General features: G+C 36.2%; 1 protein-coding gene across 1 annotated transcript in view; it reads left to right on the forward strand.

Annotated features, from left to right (window-relative positions):
* Positions 1 to 14,565, forward strand: part of LOC150089103 (protein lifeguard 4-like) — a 113,071-nt gene that overhangs the window by 24,248 nt on the left and 74,258 nt on the right. The window contains exons 3-4 of the mRNA XM_090371061.1: positions 2,628 to 2,736; positions 10,280 to 10,385. Coding sequence (XP_090227187.1) covers positions 2,628 to 2,736; positions 10,280 to 10,385 — 215 coding nt within the window. The remainder of the gene's footprint in view (positions 1 to 2,627; positions 2,737 to 10,279; positions 10,386 to 14,565) is intronic.

The following is a 14,565-nucleotide window of genomic DNA, read 5'->3' on the forward strand; positions in this document are numbered from 1 at the left end:
AGGCTTTATACACCTCTATCACATCACCTCGCCGGTGCCTAGTCTCCAGACACTGTAATTTGCAAAACCGAAGCCTTTCTTCGTAAGAGCAACCCTTTGTTCCATTCACCACTAATCTTGTTGCCCTTCTCTGTACTCGTTCCAGCAGCTCTACATCCTTCTTGAAATGAGGCCTCCAGAACTGTATACAGTACTCAAGGTGTGGCCTGACCATTGCCTTATACAAGGGAATAATCACCTCCTTATCCGTGCTGGAAAAATTCCTGTATATCATTGACAAGACATCATGAGCTACTCTTGCAGTCTGTCTGCACTGCTCAGAGAACTTCATATCTGCCTGCACAATTACCTCCAGGTCCTTTTCATTCTCTACCACTGTCAATGTAGTACCACAGAGTTGATATGTTGCTCTGGTGTTGCTGTTTCCCATATGTAGTACTTTACATTTGCCAATGTTAAACTTCATTTGCCGCCTCTCAGCCCATCTTCTCAACCTTTCCAGATCCTGTTGCAGCAGCATAGTGTCAGTAGTGCCCTTAACAACCCTGCCAACCTTTGTATTGTCTGCAAACATGGACATTAAGCTTGATATCCCATCATCAATATCATTTATAAATACAGAAAAACAATAATGGACCCAACACTGAACCCTGAGGGACTCCACTAATAACATTAGTCCACGATGAGCAGTGTCCATTGATTATCACTCTGTCTTCTCCCCCCCCAACCATCCCTTTATCCATAGCAGCCGTTTGCCTGCAATGCCACACTGCTCCGATTTGTGCAGCAGTGCTCCATGCGCAACAATATCAAAAGCCTTTCTAAGATCCAAATATATAATGTCAGAGTTATTCCCTGCATCCAGTTCTTTTGTGACTGCATCATAGTATCCAATGAAATTGTTCAGGCAAGACTTTCCCTTAACAAAATCATGCTGTGTCCGAGCTATAACTGAAGTCTTGTCTAGATGATTCTGCAGTGCTTCTTTAATCAGTGCTTCCATTAATTTTCCTGGAACAGAAGTTAAACTCACAGGTCTATAATTACTTGTGTAACCTTGGAGACTCTTTCAAATTTAACCGTAACTCACGACTTTTTTGCAACATTGACCTAATTACTTGTGTCCGCCTAGCCAATAGAGTCACCAACAATAACTAGTTCCTTCGGGACAAGTGCATTCTGCCTTGGAGATTGTCGCTGTTTTCCCTGATGCCCATGAGTGAGCTCTGGCATTGAGAGCTTGATGGGCCCCTCATATTAATTTAATCGAGGGCATCTACCCTACACCTCAAGCTCTCATAGACGCCGAGTAGAACGTTGAGTTGATGGCCAATTTCTAGACACTCTCTTGCACCTGGCACACACAAAGACATTGAGTACAGAACATTAGTCACAAAATACATAGTATAAGAATATACTGTACATTGAATAGCATAATTGTATACATTGTTAGCACTTTGGAAGTGACAGACAGTGCTACCATTTGGTTTGTAATGATTACTGCCATTATCAGGTTTTAATGTTTTTTTTTTTTTTTTTTTTGTTTGCTTAATTATGCTTAAAAGATGTTGAGATGAATATGTTAAGTTGTTTTGATTTTTAATTGTTTGTATAAAAGTGAATGTCTCACCCGTAGGCTATTTCTTATTAAAAGTCAAAACTGTTGAATCAAATTTTTTAATGTAGAAATTTTACCCTTTTGGAAGACTATTATAATCTGAATTAATAAACATTTTAAATTAACTGGCAGTGTATGAAAGTTTTAAGGTATTTTTAGTAAATGATATTAGGTCTTAGAAATATGATGGGTACTTATTATTCTCCACCAGTTAAATTAACCTAATCTATGCATATATGTATATATATATATTTATATATGTGTATGTATTTATTACGTATAATATATGTATTTATTATGTATAATATATGTATTTATTATGTATAAATAAATATACATATATATGCACTTGTTAGTTTAGGCTAGATTAGGTTGGGTTAGACTTTTTACTTTTTACTGGAAGCAGGATAATAGCCAAGTATCATTTGATGTAATAAGCAATTCAGCTACACTGGTATTTCTCAGAGTGTTCTTTAATTTACTGCTGCATTGAACACTATATATATGTAGTGTTTGTACACTGTTGTTATTTGCTTTTATGCTATTCTTGCTATTGTAAATTTAATTCTGTAGTTAGTAAAAAATTTAAAGCTGTTGTTAATGAGTTGATGGATACTACACTATTGTATCACATGCTAGATTAAGGGTTTTATTATTAAAATGATACAGTTTAAATAATTGAACCACCTAATGCCAAACACTTAAAGAGTTTATGGCTATGTTTTAGGGACTCACTGTCTTTAGTCCTGTTAATACTGGAGTGGAGTTTCTTGGTCTGGTTGGGAAATATTCTTGAGTTCCCAAAGCATAGCCATAAATTGTTTAAGTGTTTGGCATCTGTTTTTAAATATATGAAATATTGGACATTCTTGTACCCTCCTTGGAGTATCAGTGGTCCTTGGGAGGGGTGTACACAGACTACAGTTTCAGAAATGCTCATGTAATGTATATTGTGCTTAATTTCTTGTATTGTAATAAGGCACAGATATTTATTTTTGATTTTCAACAGGTTTTCTTAGAAAAGTGTATGGAATCCTCAGTGTACAACTGTTGCTGACCACACTTTTGGCTGCAGTGACCATGTTTACTCCGGCAGTAAGGTTTTATATTAATGAAAAGTAAGTAGTGAACCTTTCTGCACAATTATATCACTTTTATTCTCAAGTAAGTTTATTGAAATGGTTACATGCATATTATAAAACCACCACAATTCATCTACTTAAATAGTGACATTTTGAGGCTCAACTAATGTCATTTTTAGGTTTATGGGGGATGACAAAGCTTTAATATATTAAGTTTAGTTAATATGCTGGAAATTGGTTAATTTTAAGCTGCATTACAACAAAAGTTCACTTGCTACACAGGTACTACAGAATTATTCTGCTAGTAGCTAGTTAGGATATGGATGTATTAATGGTTTACAAGGAGGAGTGATTTGCATGCTAAAATATATGCATGCGTAATCAGTGTATCTCTGAGCCAGACCAAGTTATTTTCTTAACATAGTTTGATGCATGTGTTTCTTGACTGAACTCACAGATGCATTGTGCAAGCATCCACAAATTCCTAGTGTCTCCTTCATGTGTTCCATCATTACCTATGCAGCACTGGGATTTTCTTTTCAGACTAATTGTTAATACAGAGGCAAATTATTTAAGGTTCACTAATTTGCCTGTTTACTGTTCCTTGCTTTAATTAATTAATTAAATTCCTATAATTAAATCAATTTTTGTCATTACTCATAGGACGGTGAGGATGGAATACCTAAAGATGGCATTCAGTTCAATATTGAAACTTTGCCATTTAAGTTAAAAACATGTATTGTGGTGGTTGTATAATACGTAACTATTTCAATAAATTTATTTGACAATAGTATGTGGTATAATTGCATCCTTCCTTCATAATTCATTAATGATGAAATTTTCTTATGCATAAAACATTTTATAGGAACCATCAAAATTTAACAAATAAAGTATTCAAATAGTTTAAATTCTGTAAAAGTAAATGATAAGAAGGGCATATGTGATAAATTAGACATTAATTAATTTAGTTAAATTAAACCATATATGGTGCCTCCGTAGCCAGGTGGGCAGGAGCAGTAGTGCATAGCACACGCTTCTTGATTAGACCGGGGTTCGAGCCTGTGACTACCAAATACGGAGGATGCGGAAGGTCAGGGAATGACCACTGCATATCCACAGCCCCAATAAAGTGTGAGGGTTGGCGTCAGGAAGGGCATCCGGCCGTAAAAATTGCATGCCAAAACAATAAAAACGCTGACCCCATATAATAATGGGAAAAGGCGAGGACAAAAAAAAAAAAAAAAGTTAAATTAAACCCTATATATGTTACCACTTTTAATGTGCTAAATGATTTTGTAATAACTGAGAGTAAAGTGGAGGAGAAATTGTTGAAGTTGAACATAACAAAGGCTCCTGGGATGGATGGGATCTATCCACTAATATTAAAGGAGGTGGCAAATCCCTTTGTATAAGGCAGGGGTGGCCAACGAGCCGATCGCGATCTACCACTCGATCGCAGCTTTAATTTTGGTCGATCACGACAAATTTTAAATATACAGTCATCCTCGATTTGCATGTTCAGGTATACTACCAAAATATTATATTACGCAGCAGGTTTCGCTACCTGCAGATTATTATTATTTTTTTTTTATGAAGCTTCAAAAATAGGAATGAAGAGCAGATTTTGACGTAAGCACACCCTTAGCCATAATTATAAGAGCATTCTTGAGGGGAGGTCCCCATGGCCTGGAGATGTATAAATGTATCCCTAATTCACAAAGGGGGAGCAAAGGGTGACACAATTAATTACAGCCTGTTAGTTTAACTTCTGTTCTGGGGAAAATAGAGTCACTGGTTAAAGAAGCATTGCAGGATCATCTTGAAAAGACTGCATTAATAATTCAGAAATGGCATGGGTTTGTTGGGGGAAGTCTTCTCTGACCAATATGATTGATTACTTTGATGTGTTCACAAAGGAACTGGATGCAGAAAATAATTTTGATGTCATATACTTGGATTTCAGGAAAGCTTTTGATACTGTTACATGTGGAAGAGGCGACTCCGTAGCCAGGTGGGAAGGAGCAGCAGTGCATAGCACACGCTTCTTGATTAGACCGGGGTTCGAGCCCGTCACCACCAAATATGGAGGATGCGGAAAGGTCAGGGAATGACCACCGCATATCCCGGAGCAATATGGCCTTAGTTGCTAATGCTCCTAAAAAAAAACCAAACAAAACATGTGGAAGACTGCTGTACAAATCAGAACAGTATGGCATTAAATGCAAGTTGCTGCTATGGATAAAGGGATGGTTGAGTGGGAGAAGACAGAGAGTGGCAATCAATGGACACTGCTGTTCGTGGACTAATGCTATTAATAGATTCCACCAGGGTTCGGTGTTGGGTCCATTGTTGTTTTCTGTATTTATCAATGATATTGATGAAGGTATATCAGGGTTAATGTCCAGGTTTGCTGACGATACAAAGGTTGGCATGGTTGTTAATGACAGTACACTACTGCAACAAGATCTAGAAAAGTTGAGCAGATGGGCTGCTCAACTTTTGGTGGCAACTAAAGTTTAACATTGATAAATGTAAAGTACTGCATATGGGTAGCAGTAACCCCAGAATAATGTACCAACTATGTGGTACTACACTCAGTGTAGTAGATAGGGAGGATGAAAAACACCTGGGTGTGAAAAACATCTGAGTAGAACAGACAGGCTGTCAGAGCAGGTCATAGAATCTTGTCAGTGATATACAGAAATTTTGTTAACAGGGAAAAGGAGATGATTATCCCTTTGTATAAGGCAGGGGTGGCCAATGAGTCGATCGCGATCTACCACTCGATCGCGGCTTTAATTTCAGTCGATCACAACAAATTTTAAATATACAGTCATCCTCGATTTGCACGGCCAGGTATACTACGAAAATTTTATATTACGCAGCGGGTTTTGCTACCTGTGCATTATTATTTTTGTTTTATGAAGTTTCAAAAATAGGAACGAAGAGCAGATTTTGAAAATTTATTTTTGTTTTTTTGCATGATTAAAGATTTCATTGAAAGAGAAAGACATTTCACCATAATGTAAAATACCACAGAATTCCAGCTGTCAGTATTATCGCAAAATGCAATAAGATTGAGTTTATTACCCATTTATAATTAGATTGCACTAACAGAAAAGCCCAATAAACCAGAAAGTGCAAATTGTTTTTATTATTTTATGGTCATGACCTCCAGAAATAGCTTTAGCGAAATATCACAAAGGCATTCAAAACTGATTCTTATAATGATATAACCAAACAGAGCAATAAACGGTGGTATGTTTGTCCGGTTATTTTGGAAACAACTTCCTCATTCAGGAATCCTCTTCATCAATTATCCTACAATTAGCTGTTCAGACAGAATATTTTTCTAGTTCGTGCAACTTAAAGTGTTTTAATCGGTAAGCATTGCTTTTGCTGATTTAATAACTGGACAGTATTTATATGTTAATTTAATACCTTTTGATTTAAAATGAATACTACGAAAAAGAGTAAAACATATCATTTTCATCAAGAGTGGGAACTAGAATATTTTTTTGTAATGGTAAAGAAAAATGTTGCTGTTTGATTTGCAATGCTTCCATGGCTATACCCAAAAAAGGAAATTTAGAAAGTGCACTTCAACGCACTCCATGGTAAGTACCAATTGGATTTTCTTCCTAATAGTGACCTTAGAAAAAATAAATTAGAACTTAAATCCAGATTATTCGCGCAACAAAATTTCTTCATGGCATCTAATTTACAATCTAAAGCAGTAACTATAGCATCATTTAAAGTGAGTCATCTTCTTGCAAAAAAATGTAAATCATTTTCTGATGGTCAATTCATCAAAGACACAATTTTAGAAATAAGATTCTCTTTTTGAAAATTTTAAGAACAAAAATGAAATTAAAAGCACCCTTCAAGGTCTGCAATTATCTCGAAATACTGTGATGCGACACATCGAAAAAATGAGTAAAAATGCGAGCGAATAATTTCGTGCTGACATTGCTAATTGTGTGTCCTTTTCTTTTCAACTGGATGAATCTACAGATGTCAGTGATATCATCGAAAACCATATGATTTTATTCGTATGGTTTTCGATGATTCTGCCACTAGAGAAGAACTGGTGGGTACGGTTTCGTTAAAAGAAAGAACTAGAGGTCTTGATATCTTTAACTCATTCAAAAATTTTATTGAAAAAATTAAATTACCACTATTTAGGCTCGTATCAGTAACAACAGATGGAGCTAAAGCAATGATGGGGCATCTTAACAAATTCATCGTATTGTGCCAAAAGGATGATGAATTCCCAGATTTTTTGAGTTACCACTGTATCATCCACCAACAAGTGTTAGCCGGCAAAAGATTAAATACTAAAAGTGTTATGGACGTCACTTTCAAAATCGTGAATTCCATCAGAGGACAATCTCTTAAAAGGAGACTTTTCAAAGTGCAACTCGATGAAAAAGAATCAGATCTGATATTACACACAGATGTGAGTTGGCTGAGTCAGAGTAAGTTTCTACAGAGATTTCGAAATTTGCTGAATGAAATTAAAAAAATTATTGATCGAAGAGAAGATGATAATCAGTAGCTAAAAGATATGGAGTGGTTGTGTGATCTGGCTTTTTTGGCAGATTTTACCAGTAAATTAAGTGATCTGAATTTGGAATTACAAGGAAAAAATAAAAATGTGGATGACATGATTAGTAGTATTTCTGTATATAAATATCAATTTTTGGCAATGGCTAAGGATCTCAAAGAAAAAAAAATTGACTATTTTGCAAATATGCAAGATCATTTGCAAAAATATCCTATTTTTGAATTTAATAGTGAGAAATATGTTTCTGAAATTGAGAATGTTGTTCAATATATTTCTTATCCATTAATGTCTATTAGATACGAAACAAATTGCGGAAAAAATTGCTAAAAAAATTGCTGCAATTTTTCACATGAAGAAAATATTACTTGAAATTGAAATTATTACATTGCTAAATGATATCTTCCTAAAAGCTAGATCATCAGAAAAAGACTTTTGGAAATATGTTTGCCAAGAAAAGTACCCAAATGCAAAAAAATGCAGTGAACTTTTAAATTTCTGTTTTGGTTCCACATATCTATGTGAATCGGCTTTTTCATATTTGAAACAAACAAAGACGAAGAATCGCTGTGCTCTTATGGACTTGCATACAGAAGATTTTTTGCGGTTGGCCTTATCACAATATATCCTCGATTTTGAAAGCTTGGCAGATGACATGAAGACACAAATTTTGCATAAATTAAAATTTTAAATACGTATGAATTTAAAATAAGAATTCTGAATTGTATTGAATTTTAAAATTTAAAAACATTTTTCAATATGTGATGATTAACTTTTTTAACCACATGCAATGAAATTCTTGAGATGGTAGATCACAGCATATTTTGAAGGAAAAAAGTAGATCGCATCACAAATTAAGTTGGCCACCCCTGGTATAAGGCAATGGTCAGACTACACCTTGAGTGCTGCGTATAGGTCTGGAAGCTTCATTTAAGAAGGATGTAGAATAGCTAGAATGAGTACAGACAATGGCAACAAGATTGGTGCGGGGAACAAAGGATGATATTACCAAGAAAGGCTTACGTTCATTAAATGACAGCATCTGGAGATTAGGCACCTGCAAAGTGATTTGATTGAGGTGTGTATGGCCTTGAATGGTGCAAGCAGGCTCAGTGCTGATGGCATTCTTCCTCTTGTTTAGATTACGAACCTGAGCAGATATAATCTCAAATTTAGGAAAGACAGTTGCAAAATAGATGTGCAGAAATTTGCCTTTAGCCAGCATGTAGTTGATTGCTGAAACAGACTTCCATCTGTTGTTGTGGAAGTTGATAGCTTAAATAAATTTAAGGCTGAACTAGACAAACATTTGGAGTGACTGGATGGGTGAAATGGGTAGTTTTTTTTTTGGCTGATGCTGCATAAGCTTGCATCATATGCCACTATTAAGGCTATTGCAAAAGGGTAACTTATTGCTGTGGATAAGGGATGGTTGAGGGGAGGAGAGAAAGAGAGGTTATAAATGGGCATTGCCCTTATTGGATTAATGTTAGTGTAGTTACCCAGGATTTAGTGCTGGTCCATGTTTTCTATATTTATTATTATTGATATTGATGAAGGCAATATGCAGAAGTTTGCCTTTAGCCAGTGGATGGTTGATTGCTGGAACAAACTTCCATCTGTCGTTTTAGAAGTTGATAGCTTAAATAGATTCAAGGTAGAACTTGACAAACATTTGGAGCGAGGGGATGGGTGATGAAATAAAGGGTTTTTTTTTTTGGTTTTTTTGGCTGATGCTATATAAGGTTGCTTTCTTGCATCATGTGCCCTTGTTAATGCTAATATTAGGCATAATATCATAAGAGTTTGAAATTATCTATTTAATATCGGTGTAGGTACACCATAAATAGCTTTTAAAGAAAAAAACCTACAAAAGTAGTGTAAACCGCATCATTTCATCTGTATACCATATTGTGTTCTGAGCATCCATTACAACGAGATATCATATATTGCATTACCTTGAATAAGCAATGCTTCACTAATAGAGAAAGTCTATTGTTACTTATTTTGGGTGGGTACCACCATCCAGATGGCACCATTTCAAGGCTTTTTGGCCTTTCATCAGTTTCATCACATACACCTTTTGGCATCTCTCATATTGTGGGATTAACTTCACAACTGGGTTGCAATACTAGGGTACCTGCCCACCCACGGATGAAAGGCCAACAAGCCTTGAAACGGTGCCATCTGGGTGGTGGTACCCACTGAGAATAAGTACAAATAGACTTCTGTATTAGTGAAGCATTGCTTATTCTGGATAGTTCAATACATGGGAACTCGCTATGAAGGATGATCACGATATGAGATAAGATGAAATGATGCCTTTTACACTACTTTTGTAGATTTTTTTTTTTTTTTATGAAAACCCCAAACACGAAAGGTATCAAAACCTATAGTACTTAGTACCGTGCGTGGGTTGAAGGAGAAGTATGGGGGGAGGGGAATGCCGGAAACTTTGCTCTAGAGACTAAACATGGGTTTCACCACTTGAAGCCTCCAATAAGCAAAGTGGTGGTATTTCACCGGTTGATGAAAGTCATCTACCACCTAGCTATCAATTCTGTATCTACACCGATATTAAATTTTATGTAAAATCCTCACATATAGTATACTTTTATAAGTACGAATGCAGTGTGTATGTAAAGAAATTTATGCTTTTATATAATGAGTTTTCAGTTATTCTGGAAAATTAATTTTCCAACCATTTGGATAATTAGGAATCTAGTCTATAAGAAATATATGTGAAATTATTGGTATCTGTAATATTTTAAAAATATTTTTCTAATACATTTAAGAATGTATTAGAAAACTACATTTAAAAAAAAAATATATATATATATATATTTTTTTTTTATCTAAATGTTTCAGTACCAATTGTCATGTGATCTGAAATGTTTAGATATAAATATTACTTAATTATTTTTGGCATGAAGTGTGCCAAGTAATTTTAATTTCTGTATATAAGCATTTCTTTAAACCGTTCTTTTTTGAGTATTGTTTTTATTTGTATTTTAGTGATTGGATGATTACAGTAGCATGCTTTCTTTCAATAATTCTCCTGCTGGTTCTTATGATCAAAAGAAGAGAGGCTCCAGTGAATTACATTCTTCTAGCCCTTTTTGTGAGTATTAAAAATTATTAATTATGATATATAAACATGGTAAATTTTACTATGTTTATACATGGTATAAATACACTGAGTGATCACTGAATTATGACCACCCTTATGAAAAGTGAATGCGACCCGTTGACCAGGTGAAGTACGAGAGTGTGTAGTTAGTTGACCTACATAGCATAGATAAGGTGTCAGTGGTTCAGTAGGTAGTAAAATTCCGAGCATGATGCGTAAAAGGAAAGATCTATCGGACTTTGATAAAGGACAGATTGTGGGAGCTCAACGAGCTCGTGCCTTGATTTCCCAAACGGCTGAACTGGTGGGGTGTTCAAGAGCTGCCATAGTTAAAGTGTACCAGGACTGTCGTCAAGATGGTCAAACAATGACCCGACGGCAAAACTGCAAAGGTCAGCGAAAGGTTGAAGTTAGAGGTGAGCACTGGGTCCAACGACTTGAACAGGCGCAGCACTGTTCAAGAATTGACTACACAATACAACATGGGCCAACCCGGAACAATATCTGCCATTGCCATCCATCGCATGTATGGGCAGTACCAGTAGACGACCCCTACGGCATCCTCACCTAACCAAGGTTTATAGGCATAAAAGACTCGCCTGGTGCAAAAAGCATGCAAGTTGGACGTTAAGAAGACTGGAAGAAAGAGCGCTGGCCAGATGAGTCACGTTATTTACTCCACACTGTGGATGGTTGTGTACGGATTTGGTGTCAACAACATGAGGCTCTTGATCCATCATGCATGGTTTCAAAAGTGCAGGCTGGTGGAGGCAGTTGTATGGTGTGGGGCATGTTTCACTGGCAGGAACTTGGACCCCTGGTTCATGTGGAACAATGTATCTCTGGTTTCCACTATCATCAACTGCTTGCTGATTGTGTACACCCTGCTATGTTACACTTTTTCCTGAATGGCGATGGTGTCTTCCAAGATGACAATGCACTGAGCCATCAGGCACATGTTGTGCAGGAATGGTTTGAGGAGCACAGTTCTGACTTCCAGCATATCGATTGGCTTCCGAACTCCCTGATATCAATCCCAGAGAATGCTTGTGGGACACTATGGAAAGGCATATCAGGTGTCTGGATACACCATTCGCCTCCATACCTGCATTGCTGGCCACATTTCACACAGCTTGGTTGGCCATACCTCCCGAATGCTTTTGACAGCTTGTTGAATCAATCCCACATCGGATAGCTACTGTACTGAGGGCAAAAGGAGGACATATGAAGTATTAGGTAGGTGGTCGTAATTCAGTGATCACTTAGTGTACATCATAATTATCATTTGATATTTAAACATCATTAATTATGATGTATAAAACAGCAGTGGTAATTTTGGACCAACCATGGTCCAGTGATAAGTATGCATGGCCACAAGTAAGGAGATGGGTTTGAGTCATATAAAAATCAACCAATTGACATTTCACAGCACAATGAATCAATTCAGCGGATAGTCCAACTTTGTTACTCTACCTGCTGCTGTAATAGAAAGAGCTTTGGCTTGATTATGACAGTCATGGTTCATATACATAGGTTCAGTATCATTACTGCAAGATTTTCAACAGTTTAGAAAGGACATAAGCAGATAGTTCTTTTATAAAGATCAGAAAATTTATTTTTATTCAGTAATAAGATGCACTCGAATAAAGCAAGGAATAATAAGTTCAATTGTATTTTAAACAAGTTATTTGGTAAGGCAAAAAATATGGATTAATTAATCAGTCAAATCAACCAAATTAAACTGCTGTTTATTTTGGAGTTTAATTAATTAATTAAACTCCAAAATAAACAGCAGTTTAATTTGGAGCAGGTTAATTAATTAATCATTAATTAATTAATGATTAATTAAAACCATTAATTAATTAATGGTTTTAATTAATTATTTCAAATCCTAATAAATTCCAAATTGTAATCGAGTTTATATTTATGTTTATGTACAAATAAGGTTCTTATTCACATTAACCATACGTCTTCTATAATCACATCACATCCAAGCGGATCATTCAAGAGGTAAGTGCTGAAAATTAAGCTATGCTATCTTAATACATTAGTCCTTACACTATAGCACATAAGGAAGTTCCTAAAACTTGTGATTAGTAGATTACAAGTTATTATTAATTTATATTTTTTGTGCCTGTGACCAATCAGATATTCAATATGTGCAGTAGACAGAGTAGGCAGTTGAAAGTAACTAACAACCATTCTGATAATAACGTAACTTGATAATATCAAGTCGAGTGTTGGCAGTCAAGGTGAGCGGACGCACTTCGTCAGGGCTCCTCAGTTAAGTGGATTGGATTACTGTTGATTAGTGCTTTTAAATATTTGATTTATTTAGATATTGTTGGATTATTTTGTTATAGGTTTTCCTGTAACAGTTTGATTTTTAATAATATTATAGATATAATTTTTTAAGGTTAATTTTCATTGATATTTGGCTAATTTTATAACGGTAGTTACGAGATCTGCCTTAAACATGTCACAGGGTATCGTGACTCACACGGAAATAGCCGATGGCGATTTACGGGTGAGTCATGATTTAATCCATTGTGGAACCTGTGGAATGTTTTCCAAGGTCGACCTGGTGACTAATCATAGCTCACCTGGGGATTCTTTTCTTTGTGATCAATGTAAGGAGTGCACCAATCTTAAATTACAATTTGCTACACTGAGGAAACAATTTGAGTCCCTGAAAAAACGGGTACTTGCCCTCGAGAATAATGCATCTGGGAACTCGTCAGGGACTCAAGACTCCAGCAATCTACCAAGTGATGCACACCGGATTCGGCCCTCAAAACAGAAAAACCAAGTGCAAACTACTCTGGTTAAAAAGGACATTGCTTTATTAGGAGACTCCATTGTCAGGGAAATGGGGAATATTTTTTGTAATAAGGATAGGTGGAGTAGAACCAGGGTATGTCTGCCGGTAGCAACTATTAATAATGTCACCAACAAATTGTCAGATTTTAAGGGGGGGTAAAGAGAATATTATTATTCATGTGGGGACTAATGATATTAAATGTACACGATCTGAAGATTTGTTGGAAAAATACAGGACCATGCTGCGGAAATGTCACAAGCTAGACCACATTGTCTATGTGTCTGTAATTCTGCCCAGACACGATAAGAGGGATTATATGTTAAAAGCCTTGTGGATTAACTCAAGACTTGAAGGACTCTGCAAGGCTTTAGGGGGAAAATTTCTATCAGCATTGCCCACACTTGTAGGTAGAAGGAATTTGTTTTTGTAGAGACGGGATGAACTTAAACAAAGGTGGTGCAAAAGTTTTTGCAAGTATTATTAAGGATACCTTAAAGGTTCAGGGACACTGCTAGTTAGGGGGTGATGTGGATAATACTGACACGCATTTATCCGATAATATTGGTCAAAGTAACTCTTGCACATACCTCAAGAGTTCTTATCTGTTACCCCAACTGGACATATTATCTTGATGTTCTGGGAGCAGAAACGTTTCAAGTGAGCGGGCAGCTAATGCCAGGGAAAAGAGCCTAAAAAACTTCAAGGGTTTTGTTAGGGTTGTTAAATATACAAGAACAGTAAGTCTTAATTGTTTATATAGTAATGTTAGAAGTGTCGTCAATAAAATGAGCAAATTCGAATTGCTGGTTAAAACAAGTAACGCAGACATAATAGGGCTTACGGAGACGTGGTGCCACCCGGAAATTGGGAATGATGAGTTTCAGTACGGCTTGTATAATGTATTTAGGACGGATTGGGTAGATAGAAGGGGTGGTGGAGTAATGCTTCTTATCAGAAGCAGCCTGAGTGCGACGATAGCTTTCCCGGATTCAGATGTTTCACGTGCTAATATAGAATCTGTATGGTGTGAGATAGTTGGAAACAAAGGCATAATGCGAGTAGGAGTAATCTACAGACCAGGTGATTGTGAAGATTATGACAAAAGCCTCTACATTCAAATGGAACGGGCAAGTAAGTGTCAATGTCTTATTATGGGCGATTTCAATTTGCCTCTAATTGATTGGAGCAAATGGGAAGGAAACTCGACATGGGGAACAAAATTTTTAAATCAACTAGATGACTGTTATTTGTATCAACATGTCAGGGAAAGTACTAGAGAAAAGAATATTCTAGACCTCATCATCACCCATGAATCATATGACATAACAGGGCTGACAGTAGAGGAACCAG

Source organism: Mastigoproctus giganteus, chromosome 3 (assembly GCF_048544385.1).
Source record: "Mastigoproctus giganteus isolate SK-2022 chromosome 3, ASM4854438v1, whole genome shotgun sequence".
Lineage (NCBI taxonomy): Eukaryota > Metazoa > Arthropoda > Arachnida > Uropygi > Thelyphonidae > Mastigoproctus > Mastigoproctus giganteus.